The sequence below is a fragment of the Xiphophorus couchianus genome, unplaced genomic scaffold (assembly GCF_001444195.1).
Source record: "Xiphophorus couchianus unplaced genomic scaffold, X_couchianus-1.0 Scaffold1000102, whole genome shotgun sequence".
Taxonomy (NCBI): domain Eukaryota; kingdom Metazoa; phylum Chordata; class Actinopteri; order Cyprinodontiformes; family Poeciliidae; genus Xiphophorus; species Xiphophorus couchianus.
In genome coordinates, this window is record NW_020963015.1 from 402,421 (window position 1) to 419,030 (window position 16,610).

The window sequence follows — 16,610 nt, forward strand, 5'->3', positions numbered from 1 at the left end:
GTAAAAGTTCAATAGTCTTTCTTTTTACTGTTTCCAATGTTTTATCTTTTTCACAGATTTTCTCCTTCCAAGCCCAACAGTAATCCTCGTGATTCTTCATCTCTTTCACAACATTTTCTTTAATCTTCATCAAGGTTTCAATTGAATTCTTAGTCAGTCTGTGATTATGATACAGTCCATTTTGATATGAAAGTTTGTCTTTCAGTACTTTAAGGTTTTTTAATAGTGTTGTGTTAAGTTTTATGAGCCTTTCTTGCTCCATTTTGGACGCCGTGCACTGAGATTCCAACATTTCTTTCTGAATTAATTCCTGCTTCATCCTTTTTGACGTCTCTATATGTTCAAATGCCTTCCTCTCTAAATGTATCCGTTTCTTTTCTTCTGCCTCCCAGATATCTAACTCCAGATGTAACTTCTCATGCTGTTTTTCACATGCTTTGCTCAACTTCATCTCAGCTTTCTTCAAAGTTTTCCAATCTCGTTTCTGAAATTGGAGGTCTTTGGTGTTCTGAAGCTTTTCATTCATTTCGGTGAGTTCTTGGACCGCCTTGTTATTCTTTTTCCGCATTTCTTCAGGGTCGAAGGAAGCAGATTCCTCCCTTTTCTTGAAAAAGTTCAACATTTTGAGATTTTTTTGTTTGAAAAGGAAAACTTTAGAGCAAAATGAAACGCAGATCAGAAAGCTGAGAAATACAGAATACAGAGAGCTAAAATATAAAGGCTTCTGTGACATCATTGATGACATCATGTGTCCTGAAGCTGCATTAAAATGTTAGTGAGTGAAACAGATGGGAAGAAATAATAATGATGAGACTAAAGACAGACCATACATATCTAAATGACATTGTGTTTAATTGGGAGAAAAACCAATGATGAGAGTGAAGGATGTGGAGGGAAAGAAAATGTGAAACATTTATTGATGAATTGTGACGTGTCCCTGAAAGGGAGAGAGACTGGACGGGACAAGAATGGAGTCTTAAAGGAATATAAGGACCTGAAGGAAATAAGGACAAAAATTATACAGTAAGGAAAATATTATTCATGCTACAAAATTTAAAACCAGTTTAATGGATGTAACTTATTAATGCTGCTACACACTCATGCACAGCAGGTGGCGGTATGCACCTTGAAGCTGCTTGCGATCCTCCATTATAAAAAAGAAGAAGAAACTCCGCTCCAATAGGTGGCGGTAGCGCGCCTCAGCTGGTTGCCTAGAAGGACGACAAAGAACAGAAAAGACAAAATATGTGTAAATATTTCCCAAAGCACGCGCATTTAAAGTATTTACAGACTGTTTAGCACTGCATTTTTTTCTAGCTTACACAGAACATGCAGTTGAGTTATACTAGTTAGCCTCCGAGCTAACCCAGAAGCTAACTCTCCGTGGACATTTCTTTCTGTGTGGAAGAATAACTTGGACTAGAAACGCTACAGCGGACATTTTTGGCTGTTTCGAGACTTTTCTAGGGGTAGAAAAGTGAAGTGGGTCTTTAACATCTGCACTGACTGAGCTGCACAAACACGTCAGCGCGTCCGCCATCTTTGGTGAGGTCAACAATGGGCAGTAAATCAAGTGAAATGAGCAGGGAAGCTGCTTACTGGAATAAAAGCCATTGGGCTCTTTAAATATATAAACAAATATCTTTCTGCCTTCAGCCTTTGAATATCTATGTAATGTGAATAATTATTTAGAAAAACATACAACAGATTAGTGGAAACAAAGAAGAGACTTCACACAGATCACTGGATGTTTACTGTCTCCAGCTTTTCCCCTGGAGTTATTTTTGATAAGAGAAAAAACATCTTTGACTGATAAAAGTGTTTTTTTTACAGAGTACAGAACCATTAAATGAAGAGCCGTTTAAAAAGATACAGATTGAGCTGCTTTTAAAGAAAATCACAGAGTGGCAAAACTCTGATAGATAAACTATCTATTAGAAATATATATAAGACAAAATGCCGAAACGTTGCGTGGCGGCTGGTTGTTCTAATTACCCGAGTGAACACATCTCACTGTTCTCATTCCCAAAGGATGAAGAGCTTCGGAACCAGTGGACGAAGCAGGTCCAGAGAACCAGAGGCAGCTGGGTTCCCACTGCGTCCTCTGTTCTCTGTAGCGAGCATTTTCCTGCGCACTGCTTCGAGGAGGCGCCCGGATTAAAGGAGGCTTTCGGTCTGAAAGTGCGTTACAGACGGGTTATCAAACCGACTGCGGTCCCTTCCATTTTCACAGCTGAAGACGGTACCAGCGGAACCAAACAGCACAGAGCAGCTCCAGTTCCCAGACACTCCAGGAAAAGAGTAAGTTACTGTCGATCCGGTTGGGTTCGGGAGGTTCGAGTATAAAATCAGATGTTTTCAGCTTATTTTTACTGAAATGTGAGTGAAAATGAGTTATAAAACATTATATTTCAGTACTATCTTTAAGGCTTAAATAAAATACAAACTTAAAAATATCATTAATAAATTCATGCAGAAGAACTCAAAGGGGGCGGGACTTCCGGCGGAAGTAAACAATAAGCGTCAGCTTCTAGGCTGCATATCACCAATTAAAAGACAGTTTATAGTAACAATATCTTCGGTTTGGAAACCCAAAGGCAGCAGGTGTGCATGCGCTCCAGATCCACTTACCTGTCTAGTGGTGGCGGTAGAAGAATACGGCCTGAACAAGAACTGGAAATTTCAGATCGTGATAGAGATAGGCTGCAAATGTTTCTTCCTGATATAAAAATGTCATTAATGTTGTTCTGTTGTTTTTTATTCCATCAGGTTTTCCACAGCAGTATGTCTGCTAATCACGCTGCCAATAACTTCAAAGAGGAGATCCTTTCTTGATCAAAAGATGCCAAATGTTAAAATAAAAGGGGAACGGGAGGAACTAGAACCGAAGAAGATCACTGAGACTAAAGAGGAACAACAACCAACCAAAGAACACGATGAACTGTGGATCTATGAGGATGAAGGTCAGATGGAGACTTGTGAAAATATATTCCACAATGAACCAGAACAACGGCTGATTGTAGCAATGAAGAAGGAACCGGATCCAATGCAGATCAAACAGGAGCCAGAACCAGAACAAATGAAAGAGGAACCAGAACCTGTGGAGATTAAAGTGGAACCATCTCTGTACTACTGTACAGATAGTAATGGAACTAGAACCTTTAGTAGAGGAATCAGAACCTGTATTGAAGAAATGGAAAGGTCTTTCCAGTAATGCTCAAACCAAACCAAAAAAAGTTCCTCTCTGCACAAGGCAGCAAACCTAAGAAACAACAGCAGGAGAACAGGAACCAGGAAGCCTCCGGAGCAAATGGAGGCTCCGGAGCTGAACATCAGCTCGCCCATTAACAAGGTAGAGATTTCAAAACCAAAAACTCGTAGAACAAATCGGCACACTTGTGAAATATGTGGTAAATGTTACCGCTTGCCCAGCGATTTGACCGACCACTTACCAACTCATTCAGGTGAGAGGCCTTTTTGCTGTAAATTGTATGGTAAACACTTTAATGAAACGACTCAATTGGCTCATCACATAAAAATTCATACAAGCGAGAAGCTTTGTAATCTGCGTGGTAAATCGTTCTAGTTATTTCTCTCCTCTCAGTGGTAAACAGGGATTTCCTTCCTATAGATTTTAAAACTTTCCTCCAACTGTTTTCATTGAGTGATCTGCCTTGTTTCCACTTCTTTCCCATTGATTAATAAACCTGATTTAAGTGTTGAGGTTCACGTAAACCTCGTATTCAACCAGCAACAAAAGACCAGAAGTATAACTCATGTTTAAAATCATCTATAAACATTTTAAATCGAGCAGAATTAAACTGTGTTTACAGAACAATTACATCTCTTAGCAATCTTTGTCTATTTCCATGTTTCTCACCCAGTTACAAAGTTTTCAGTTTGAGATCATTGCAATGAACGTGTTGAAGAAAATTTTATTCTAGCTACTCTAAAGATAAAAAGGGATATATTTCTAAAATTTGACCAATCAAAACTTGAGTTTTTCCGGCCCTATGTTATTACACACCAGACTCACGCTTGTGTTCTGTTTGTTTCACCTCTTAGGTTGTTTGTTTTTTGAATCCAACAAAAAGTTTTATAGTGTAGAGGAAGCATTTCAGACTCGGGGACAGAAGTGTGTCCAGGATTCCTCGTCTGAAGATGAGGACCTCGTTTTTCCAGCTCACAATGATGAAGATTTGGAGTTTGAACTTGAGAGGTAAGATGGGGGTTTTTCACACGGCGCTTCATGGTTTCTCTCAATAAATGTATTTCAAAGCCACACTGTGAAATCTAATCAAACTCCAAACATAATCACTCTTATTTTCTGTCAGCTCTTCCCTTTCTGACCGGCCAGCATCGCTGATCCACGCCTCTTAACAGCAGCTTCTTCTCTTATAACAAACAGGTTCTTGGTACAAGCCTGGATTAATTTTAATATCAAAGTAAGCTTTGAGTTTTTAATTTTTTAAATAAATCTTGGCTAATGGCAACCTATTAATGCCTTCTAATCTTTTGTTAAACTCTCCAGACCTTTTACTGCTACCAAAGAACCCGTAAAAGTGTCAAAAACCTTCGATTCAATCCTGATAGTTTTTTATTAAAAAGGTGCAGCAAATAGTTTGATTTAGCAGCTTTATTGTGGTAAATAAAAAAATGTGTCTGATTGATTCATATTCAATCAGTACGCTTGAATATGAAGTCTCAATGGTCGGCAGACAGCAGGCACAGCTCATGGAGTGGACACAGTACAGCCGAGTATGTGGGAACCTTAAGATTGTTTTAAGTCTTGTTCAGTCAAATAAAATGGCAAACAACAAACAGGTCATACTCCTCCACATATGGGAAATAATGGATGATTTTATGTTATTTTGACAATATTCTTCTTTTATGCTTAGTGATGACAGAGGTGATGAGCCAACGAGGAAAGTCTTGAGCTCTGCCTCATATGAGCCTGAGAGGTATGTAATCTCTTTACTTTTGGAAAATGACTCATGTTTGAATGTTGTCTTGGTTCTTTAACAAGCAATCATATTTAATTCAACTCTAAGGAGGAATACCAACAGAAGAGAAGAAGAAAATCCAAAAAGGCTGCTGGTGACGGTGCGACAGCTTGGCATGGCGAAGATGAGGAGGATCATCATCAACACCACTTCAATTTTAACCCAACAAGAAAACCAGGCCCCACCTTAGACCAGGAAACATCCTGGACCCCACTCTCTCTCTTACGGCTCTTACAGAGAAAGACTAATATGTTTTCCTGGTGATTATTGTTTTCACAGGCCTTGTAACTGTGCACAACAGGTTAGACTACTGGAAGCAAGACTGGCCATACAACTTCAGATTCCCTTCCTGGAGCATGTCACGGAGCAGGTTCGAGTCTATTCTCTGGTCGCTGCACATTAGCAACCCAGAGAACGAGAAGAAGAAAGGCACGCCAGACTATGACTGTCTATTTAAAATCAAACCCCTCTACAACCAGATTATCACAGCTTGTCAGGCTAATTTCCATCCAAATAAAAACATCTGCATTGATGAAAGGATGATCTCATCCAAGGATAGAATTAAAATGAAAAAGTTCATAAAGGGCAAATCCACAACTCGGGGGTACAAGTTGTACATCCTGACGGATTCAGCAACAGGCTACACCTGGAACATTTTGTTCATACTGAGAAGAGCGAGTCCAGCGTGAGTCAGGGCCGAATTACTGGTCTGTTGTGAACCTCTTGCCACTGTCCTTGCAGGTTGAGGGCTACACTTTGTATGTAGACCGTTTTTGACCAGCCCTCTCTTTCAGCATCTTTACACGAAGCACATCGGCTGCTGTGGCATAATCAGCAAAGATCTCGCTGGATTTCCACGTACAGACAAGAAAGATTTTACAAAACAGATGGAGAGGGGCGACATGCGCTGGATTCAGAAAGAGAACCTTCTGTTTCTGAAGTGGATGGTCTCCCAAGAAGTGGCCATGTGCTCCACGTGCACAAAGCCTTCTCTGGGAACACCGTGCCGCGCAGAATGAAGCGGTCAGGTGTTTGTCCCTGACACTCTGGTGGATTTCAGCAAGAACATTGGGGGAGTGGACCAGTCGGATTCAGTCATGGGCAGGTACTCTGTGCACAACAAAACGATGAAGTGGTACTAGACTTTTTTCTACCACTTTGTTGATATCACCATAGTGAACAGCTTCATCATACACAAGCAGCTACACAGCAGGCAGTCCGATCCGGCCTACACGTTCAAACGGTTCCAGGAGCAGCTTGCAAAACAAAAGTTGCAGTTTTCTGACAACTTGTTGCCCTCATCCACATCACTGGCTGCACCCACGTTTACACCAACAGTAATCTGAGTGCCAGGCTACACGGTGGCACCGCAACCAAGTCAAGGAGGATTTTCAGGTTGTCGCCCAAAAGGTGAAAACTTCAATTCGCCTGTAAAGGCCTGTAAAGTCGCTCTTTGTCTGAATGTGAAAAGAAACTGTTTTGAGCAGTGGCCCGACGAGTACAGCTGAGCGCAGTAAGGATGTAAACATTAGTTGGGGGACTGTAGACTCATAAATGTTTTGATGTAAAAGGTTTTTGCACTGCAATTAGGCTCCAGTTGGAGTCAAACAAAGCAGCTTATTGATAAAAACTAAATTTGTAGTTTGCAAAAAATATTCAAAAACAAGCCATTTTTGTTGTGTGAAAAACTAAGTTATTTTTTTTACAAAAAGTAGAGAAATCCCCACTTTTCTAAACGATGCTGAAATGGCCGAACATCTAAGTATGTCTACGTAAAAAGTTAACTTTGTTTTGGTTTACCTCAGCTCCTTTTGTTTTGCACAAGTTGCTTTAGGATTTCCAACAGTTTGTATTCCTGTTAATTCTACTTTAAAAGGTTTATGTGGCATTTAATGCTGAGAAACCCATTGACGGAGGAAAGTCCATGTTCCTTATCTTTTATAAGATATATTGAGTATTATAACATGATACCAAAATTATTTTAGAGTTTGTAAGCTATTTGCTCATGATGCATCTTGTTGGTGTTTGAAGAGCATTAATAAATCCAAACCGTTATTCTGTTGATCCTTTTCTGTCATTTTTTCCTGTCAGACATTGAACTGTTTTATCAATACTCTAGGCCACGCAGGTTTTCTGGTTCTGGTCCACTCTGCACCCCCAGAATCAAACCAAACATGGAGAGAAGCAACATTCAGTTTTTATGCTTCTGAAGTCTGAAATACATTTTTTAAAACCCTTTTAAACAGGTGAAAAAAGGTTCCTTTATATCAAGGTTAAGGACAACTGGTTGAGTTGCCTTCAATTAATATTAACTGGAAAATAATTATTTAATCTGAATGTAAATTATTTTTGTACTTGTTGACTTGAGAAAGCCTATTTGAAGTTTAACTATTCTTTCTAACCAAATAGAGAAGGTACACTTTAAATGTTTTAAAATCAAAAGTCTCCTTGACGCAGGCAGTATGACTGAAATGTTTCAGGACTGGGCCAAGTGTTCTCTGTATTGGAAATCAAAATAAGCAGAAGAAAACGAGACAAAATTAAATGAAAAGCTTCTGTAGAAAAACAAACGTTTATGTTTGAAGGCGGAACCTTAAGCACAAACCCCGTTTCTGGTGTAAATCTTCGTGTGAGACATCCGGCGGAAGTAAACAACCGGGCGCTAGCAGCGTTAGCTTCCAGGCTTCCTTCAGTTTATCGTCGTTTATGAGACGGTTTCTGCTGTGTGAGCTGAATATTTCAGTATTTGGGGTAATTATATCTTGGTTTCAACATCAGCCGCGCTGCTGATACCAGCTGGAAAACCAAAATTATCTCAACCTGCAGGTATGTTAACTGCACGGTCCTGAATGAACTAACAGGATGGAAGGAATATGATGAAAATGTAGCTGAGGTGGAAAGATGAGTCAGTTAGTTAATCAATTTGTTGTCGTTAATCACCTTTATGTTAATATTTTACATAAGAGAGTAAGCGGGGACAAAATATAGGCAGTTCATCAACAACTTTTAAAACAGAAGCTGCCAAACTAAACGTTTCCAATTAATATTCAGCTTTTTTATTGAGATCTACTGGTGTTACAAATAAACTCGTATGTTGTTGTGACTGGAGATCAACTTGAGATGGAGCTCAAAACTCCACATCTTCGGGTTTCTTTGCTCCGCAAGAACGTAACGTCTTTACGTCCGCCATCTTGGGAGTGGCATACTGTCCTCAGGAATACAAAATAAATCAGCTATTTTTCACAAATGGTTTTCATAACTACGATGTGAGTGCTGAATCAGATTGTTAATTAATAATAAAAATTTCTTAAGTTAATGATGACAAAAAGGAGAGTCCAAACACTCTTTTGCAGATGCACTGCAAAGTTTTAAAAGTGTGGGGTGTGTGAGCTGACAGGATTATCTCCTAGGTCTAACTCTAAAAGTCTGCAGTTAAATTATGATATATTTTTCACACGTTACATTTTAGTTCAACAAATATGGGAATATAACCTAAAATGAAAGCATAATTGTGAATTACGATTTCACAATTAGAAAAGCTTAATTGTGTATTACATTTATTCTTAGGTTACAGAATTTAAGAGTTTATTTTATCATCTTTTGCGTTTTTCTTATCCTGCCATTTTGTTTTGTTGTTTCTGCAGCTTAGTGCGGTATTTGGAAGTGCTGGTTGTGATTAGTTCTTTTTCATCCAACATTGTCAAAAAAAGACATAAATGTTCTTTATTAAACAGTTACTAATTTCCTGTTTTTGACTTCCTCAGGTCTTCCACAGCATCATGTCGGTTATTACTTGGGAGGTTGATGCTGATCACATTCTCATTAGCAAACAGAGGTCAAGCTATCTGCTTGACCATGATTTACCAAACGGTGTGGAAATAAAAGAAGAACCAGAACCCCTGATGACTGAGAAAGAAGATCCAGAACCTCGAGTGATTAAAGAAGAACAGATTGAGTTGTGCGTCTTTCAGGATGAAGGGCAGGTTTTGGTGAAGCAAGAGGCTGAAACCTCCACCTCCATGGAGAGTCCTGATTATGGGGAAGCACTTCAGGACGAACCAGAGCAGCAGCAGATGATGGAGACGAAGGAGGAACCAGAGCCTGTAGAGATCAAACAGGAGCGGGAGGACCTCTGTGGTAATCAGGATGAAGAACAACCAAATGTTTTTGAGTTTTGTGGTAATTCTTTCATGCAGCATAATGAGTTGGCTAGTCACATGATACCTCAAGCAGATGAGAAACCTTTCTCCTGCCTGACTTGTGGAAGAGGTTTTAACAAGCAGTACAACTTGACCGTCCACATGAGAACTCACACAGGTGAGAAGCCGTACCCTTGTGAGTTGTGTGATAAATCTTTCAGGAGGAGCAATGATTTGGCCCGTCACATCAGAACTCACACAGGCGAGACACCATATTCCTGTCAGTTTTGTGGTAAATCCTTTAACGACAACAGTCATCTCACCATTCATCTGAGAACACACACAGGTGAGAAGCCCTACTCGTGTGAAGTGTGCGGTAAATCTTTGACTGACAGCAGTCATTTGATCAAACACATGAGAACTCACACACCTGAAAAACCTTTCCCATGCCTGACGTGTGGAAAAGGTTTTACTGCTCAGTCTGACCTGACAGTCCACATGAGAACCCACACCGGTGAGAAACCCTTCACCTGTCTGGTCTGTGGTAAAGGTTTTATCCAGAAAACTACCCTGAGTTATCACATGAGGACCCACACAGGTGAGAAGCCTTTTCCATGTGACCTATGTGATAAATCTTTTATTCAAAGCAGCGATCTGGCCCGCCACCTCCGAACGCACACAGGGGAGAAACCATATTCTTGTGACTTGTGTGACAAATCTTTCAGACAGAGCAGCGATCTGGCTCGTCATATTAGAACTCACACGGGAGAGAAGCCATTCTCATGTCAGATCTGTGGAAAAGGTTTCACCAAGCAGAATAATTTGACCGTGCACATGAGGATTCATACAGGTGAGAAGCCTTACTCCTGTGAAGCATGTGGTGAATCCTTCACTGTCAAATTTAGTTTGACTAAACACAAATGTAAAAATGCCAACCAGGAAGTTCTGCGACAGTAGAGGTGCTCTCTGATTTACAAACTAGGCAGGTTTATTGTTGTAGCACATTTCAGCAACAAGGCAGTTCGAAATGATTTACATGATTAAAACATAACACAATAGTCAATTTTGAAACACGCAGCAAACTACATTTTGTCAAATCCCATCATCAAAATCATATGATGATACAGGGGGTTGAAGTCAACCCTCCTCTGTTACACCCCTGAATCACCAAGCCAGCTGGTCACAGGCAGGAAACCACTGCCTCTACTGGTGATTTCTGATTGGCCAGAGGGGCTTCCAAAAGATGTTGTGATAGAAATGTTTATAAATCTCATCAGAATACACCCTTTTTAACATGTTTTTATTTTGCTTGGGTTTCCCCATCATTTTATTACTGATTGCTGTATTTTATATCTGGGGATTATTTTGTAACTTGCATGTCATGTAAAGCAACTTTTTAAAATGTTTTTTCAACAAAGCTTACAGCTTTATGTGATGATATAACATGAATGAAGTGTTAAAATAAGGGGTTTTATTATTGATTTGTTCTTCCTGAGTATGAGAGGTATCCTGCTTCAGATGATTAAACTATGTTATGTTTGGATGATTAAACTATTTACATTCATTCTTTTAATTGGTTTTTTGCTTTTTGTCTTTCCACCGACTTGCGTTTAAAAGTTAACAAGTTCACAATTCGTACCCATTACTTTGATAAGTGTTGAGTGTGCACAAGTTTACATAAAACAGACAAGTAGTAAAAAACTAGTAATTCGTGTCAGAGTGTTTTGTGTAGTGGTAATTCACTTTCAAATATCTCACAAGGCACTTTACAAAAAGTCATTTAAAGAAACACAAACACTGAGTTTGTTGGGATCAGAGAAGGTTTTAAAAACTAAAAACTGAGTTTTATTGCTACAAGTGTAGAATATTCCAGTTCGGGTTTAGAGTCTACATATCTAGTTTTTAAGCCAGAACAGATAAAAAGAAGATTATAAGTACAAAGGCAGCAGTGTTCAAATATAAAAAAAGTATATTATACATAATATTGCAGGTGTTCCATATTAGTTTAAGAGAAATTGTGCATGTAAGCCAGGAGAGCTTGTTAATAAAATGTGGACAATTTAATGGATTTTTAAAAAAAATTCTAATTTTAATAAGAATCTGAGTTCACCCACTAGATTAAAATATGGTTGGAGAAAGTATTCCAAAATATATAATTTACTTATGATAGTTTGGCTAACTGTTTAATTTTAATAAAATTATTTACCATTTTGAAACTTAGAATATCTAAGCCACTGAACATTTTGTAATAAAAAATAAAAATTGAAATCGGAAGCCAGGTTCAGTTTCGTGCTGGGGGCGGAACTAATGGTGCGCTCTTGTTTCTGGTGTACATCTCCGCGTGGGACATTCAGCGGAAGTAAACAACAGAAGGCTAGTAACGTTAGCTACCAGGGCTCCTCCTGTTCACCGTCGGTTAGAAAGCGGGTTCTGCTGTGTGAGCTGAACGTTTCAGCGTCTGCAGTAACAACATCTTCAGTTCTTCATCAGCGCGACTTTCTGCTGCTGAAATATTCAACAACGACTTTTAGGAGGAAGAAATCGATCATCAGCTCAGACTGCTGGATACCAGCTGGAAAACCCAAATCATCTCGGAACCTCCGGGTCTGTAAGCTGCACGGTTCTGAATGAACTGATACTGGAATACAGAGAATACGTTCAGGGAACTAGTTGATACCGCGGATGATCATTTGGTTGGGGTGGCTGATCTAGGGCAGCCCGCCCTGTTTAGGTCGACGGAACCTTGATATACAAGGTAAGTTTATGAAACATTTAATTTACCTTGTTTAAAAATTGGCAATATTTAAGTTTTGTTTCTGGCTAAGTATGTTAATTTTACGTTATCTGAAGGTAAAATATTACAGAATACCACACTTATATAATCCAAGTACTTACAAATAATGTTATTGATAATTGATAAATGAATCATGTTCATCACATGGGAGGCATTCAGGCCCACTTTTGTTTACTGAAACTATTTTATTCTTCCACATTGGATAGTTTGTCAGCATTTAAACATGCATCCCAATCAGATTTAAATTCGGGCTTTGACTAGGCCGCTTCCAAATCTAGATTTTGTTTTGCTAAGGCAGATGTTCTGCTGAATAATTCCTGCCAATGATGTGACATACTAATTCAGGATCTTCTGAAAAATACCAGAATTATAGTGTATTTATTAACCCAAAACGTACGTAATTGTGGTGTGAGTGAAAAAAATGACCAAATTAATAAGTATAGGTGAACATTTACTGTTATTCTGTTTCACAAACAGAAAATAAACAATGTTTGTTAAAAAACCAATGTTTAAACAATGTTTCTCATTTTCTTTATAAAGAGCTCAAACATTATTTGCAAAGCTGGAAATCAAATTTTTAAGATTAAAGAAAATCTACTTTTTGAAAATGATTTTCAGTTTAACTGAACACCAAAACATTTATCACATAAAAAACCTCACAAAAATAAAAGCTTATGCACTTTTCCATGATGATCAGGACCTTTATTAATTTTTATTTATTCTATTTGTCACAAACATCTTCATTGAAGTACTGACAGTTTTGGTTTCAGTTCAGTTAAATTTCAGGATACGTTAGCATTAAGGGAAATTAAATATCATAACTTATCATCCAAGTATCTCAAACGAGTTGTTGATGGTGATTCTGTGGGCAGGAAGGTTCTCCTGTAGCAGTCAGTATTGCAACACATCTGAAGGGTTTTTACTTTATTAGCAAAATGTTCTTCTAGCAAATGAGACTGAATGAGCTTTAAATGTAGTTCTGGCCTCTTCTGTGACCTCCTGGATGAATCTTTAATCAGTTTTTGGAGTTATTTTAGTAGCCATGTCTCCATTGTTACATATTTTCTCAATTTGAAAATAGTAGAAAAAAAAGATTAATTAAAATATTATCTACATTTTGTTTTTTCCCATTATCTATCAAAATACTTTTTTTTTTTTTACAAAACTATTAATGTTGTGCTGTTCTTTCAGGACTTCTACAGCATCATGTCTGTTACTACGTGGAAGGTTGTTGCGGATCACTTTCTCATAAATGAAGAAAGGAACTCAACTCTTGATCAAAAGATATCAGACACTGTAGATTTAAACGAGGAACATGAGGAATCAGAACTACAACAGATCAATGAAATGAAAGAGGAACCAGAACCTCAATCTATTAATGAAAAACAGGATAAAAAGCCACTTTTAGTGAAGCAGGAGACCAACGCCTCTACAGTGAGTACTGATGATGAGCAAATATACCACAATGTACCGGAGGTGAAGGTGGTCCAGATTAAGGAGGAACAGAAGCAAATCTGCAAGGATCTGGATGGACATTTTGTAATAAAGCACGAGAGTGACACCTTAAAGTTGTCTCCTCCATCTGAGAAAATCTTCCACCAAGAACCAGAACTTGGAAATACCGAACTGGAGGAGCCAAAGCAGATCATTGAGGTGAAAGAGGAAGCTTGGCAAGTAAAAGATGAACAAGTTGAACTCTGCGTCTTTCAGGATGTAGGGGAAGTTTTGGTGAAAAAAGATGCTAGTCGCTTTACTCAGACTCCTCCTGTAGATCAAAAAGACTCCAGTGAAACAATTAAGAATCATCTACCATTTTCTACACCCCCTGAAGCTGAACACCAACAACAGCAAGTAATCAGTCATCAAGGCTCCGGATCAAATGATAAGAGAAAGCTGAAGGAGAAAAGACACAAAAAATACAGAAAACAAGGTGACAATGTGGACAACACTAAGCTAAAGAGACATAAAAAGAAATTACCTTTATGTGACGTATGTGGAAAATGTTTCACTACTCGACAAATCCTAACTGTGCATATGAGGACTCATACAGGAGAGAAGCCTTTTGCTTGCAAACTATGTGATAAATCTTTCATTAACAGCAGTAATTTGATTTGTCACATGCGAACGCACACAGGTGAGAAGCCTTTCTCCTGTGGGACCTGTGGGAAAGGTTTCCCCAGGCAACCTGCCCTGACTGCACACATGAGAACTCACACAGGTGAGAAGCCATATCCCTGTGAGTTGTGTGAAAAAGCCTATCGAGATCGTAGTAATTTGGTACGACACATGAGAACGCATACAGGTGAGAAACCTTATTCCTGTAAAGTTTGTGGTAAATCCTACAGTGGCAGTAGTCAGTTGGCTTATCACATAACGACTCACACGGGTGAGAAACCTTTCTCATGTCTGAATTGTGGAAAAGCTTTCAACAAACAAAGCACCTTGACAGTCCACATGAGAACTCACACAGGTGAGAAACCGTACTCTTGTGACATGTGTGAGAAATCTTTTCGAGAGAATAACGATTTGACTTGTCACATGAGGACTCACACGGGTGAAAAGCCGTATTCTTGTGAATTGTGTGAGAAATCTTTCAGATGGAGAAATGTTCTCAATCGGCACATGAGAACTCACAGATAAGACGCCATCTTGTCATGAATTATGTGATGAATTCTTTGCTGTCAAATGCACATTGACTTAACACAGTATATATCATCAGATATTTTACTAAACTGGTAAAAATACTATTTGTTACTTAAAATCAGAATCATTTCAGAATCAGAATGCTTTTATTTTTATAACTTATTTTGCGAATAGTCCAACCCCTTATTTTGAGTCGCAGAACCATCTATTGGTCAAGAAAATAATAATTTTGAATTATCAAGCCTCTTGTACAAGCGCTTGAATAGATTTCAAACTAAAACATGGCCTTCAATCCAGAAAACTATGTGACAGAACGAATCCAAGCATTTTCCACTGTAAGCCCCTAATAAACATTTTCTCTACATTTGTGCTCTTCCAGTAATATCTTATAATAATTATATCAATAATGCCATTGTTGGTATTTGTTGCTCATTTTATCATAGCCAATTACATAGTTTTACATATTTGGATGAATTTAAAAGTGATCATGGATCTCTGTTTTGTGCAATAATTATTTTCACATGAGTAACAGTTTCCCAGTAAAACCAGCAGGTGTCGCCAGCGCTCAGCTGTCAGATGATTCTACGGTCAGTTCTCTTGTATTTGTGTGCAGCTGTTGCACATGATCCTCAAATTGCTCCTATTGATTTATTTTGTTCATAGAAACTTTATTTCTTGCTTTTTCATCATCAAGCTTGGAATAAATCTGTTTCTGCTTAATCTATGATGTGGTTCCTGTTTACAGAGTCACTGGTTCACTGATTTCTGTGTTTTTATTTGACCTTTATAATCTGTCCTGTTGTTATCGGGCAGGACCGATTATGAAGATCTTGTGTTGTTTCCAGATATCTTTTAATATCTTATTTCTTACAGATTGAGTTTTCTAAGTTCTTTTGTTACTTGCGACTTATTTAAACATTTTAATTAAAAATTTTAAAAGTGTTCTATAGGCAGTGTAATTTTCATAATTTTTTTGTATATATTTATATTGTCTTTAAACCATTGTGTGTGGGTTTTTTGCCAGGTATTTATTCCACACAGAGCAAGAACATGTCCAGTAACACTTCTTTGCAGACATAAAACTATTAAAATTATTCAAACTCCTCCTGCAGCAGCAAATTTTCTTTTAAGATTTCATGTATTTCAGTTTTGTTCTAATATAAAACAGGAGTTGAAAAATAAAACTTTCCTTTTATTTTGTGAACCTATTCCACCTAATCAACTGTGAGGATTTCATTCAGTCACAACATTTTTCCACATTTCCAGTTTTACTATTTGACTGCTGAAGCTCTAAGGTGTGAGACAGTCATAGTTTGGTAACATTAAGTTTGTTTTGACATTAAAATCAGCTAAATACGACTTACTGAAAACATTTGCGTGTGTCAGAGCATAATACGGTTCATAGGTGCACTTGGCACCAGCCTGCCAGGTTTAAGATGGGTGATGAATTTTCTAAGTGCATCATCAGACCTGTGGCATCACAACTTGGACACTCTGGTTGAAGAGAGAAGCAGAACTGTTAACCTTTCACCGCCTGGTCTTGAATTTGATCTGGTGGCTCGGAGAAACCACTGAACAGAACTGCTAAACCCAAACGAGTGAAGAGGTTGAGCTGGAAACATCTGACGGACGAACAGAGACACTAAGGTCTGAGATGCTGAAGGCTCTGGACTCTGGGGAGTTTTAGTCTCAATATTTTTCTTTTTTTATTGAATTAGATTTATAGTTATGACTTTTTAAAATTCTTGTTTTGTTTTTCTTCCCTTTTGTATCTTATTATACGAATGTTAATTCTGTAAAGATAATCTCAATGTTCCAGTCTTCATTGCTTTCTTTACTCTGTTTACAGAAACACATTGTTTTCTGTAAATTAATGTCATTTTCTCTTGCTGCTGTTTGGTTTTCATCTGGTGAATAAATGTGAAAACCTTTCCTCTGATACAGTTGAACAAATACACATTCTGCCTCAGTCTCACCGTTAGTTTAAAGCAGAAGTTTTTATTCACTCTCAAGATTTTACGTTACAGCAGG

At 38.2% G+C, this 16,610-nt stretch overlaps 1 protein-coding gene across 4 annotated transcripts; it reads left to right on the plus strand.

Annotated features, from left to right (window-relative positions):
• The first annotated feature begins 1,956 nt into the window (after positions 1-1,956).
• Positions 1,957-15,690, plus strand: LOC114141390 (zinc finger protein OZF-like). Of its 4 annotated transcripts, none has more exons than XM_028011923.1 (2): positions 1,957-2,301; positions 8,768-10,715. In XM_028011923.1, the coding sequence occupies exons 1-2, from the start codon at positions 1,957-1,959 to the stop codon at positions 10,097-10,099; spliced, it is 1,677 nt and encodes a 558-aa protein (XP_027867724.1). In that variant the 3' UTR covers positions 10,100-10,715. The 4 variants fall into 4 exon arrangements, with proteins under 4 accessions (XP_027867724.1, XP_027867723.1, XP_027867722.1 ...); XM_028011922.1 differs by lacking the exon at positions 8,768-10,715 and adding an exon at positions 2,770-2,853; XM_028011921.1 differs by lacking the exon at positions 1,957-2,301 and adding an exon at positions 7,634-7,829.
• The last annotated feature ends 920 nt before the right edge of the window (positions 15,691-16,610 follow it).

Bases quoted from the DNA above. Each gene is read 5' to 3' on its own strand.
- LOC114141390 (XM_028011923.1), top strand. From the start codon at position 1,957: ATGCCGAAACGTTGCGTGGCGGCTGGTTGTTCTAATTACCCGAGTGAA. The intron at 2,302-8,767 runs GTAAGTTACTGT...TGACTTCCTCAG, and splicing joins CCAGACACTCCAGGAAAAGA to GTCTTCCACAGCATCATGTC.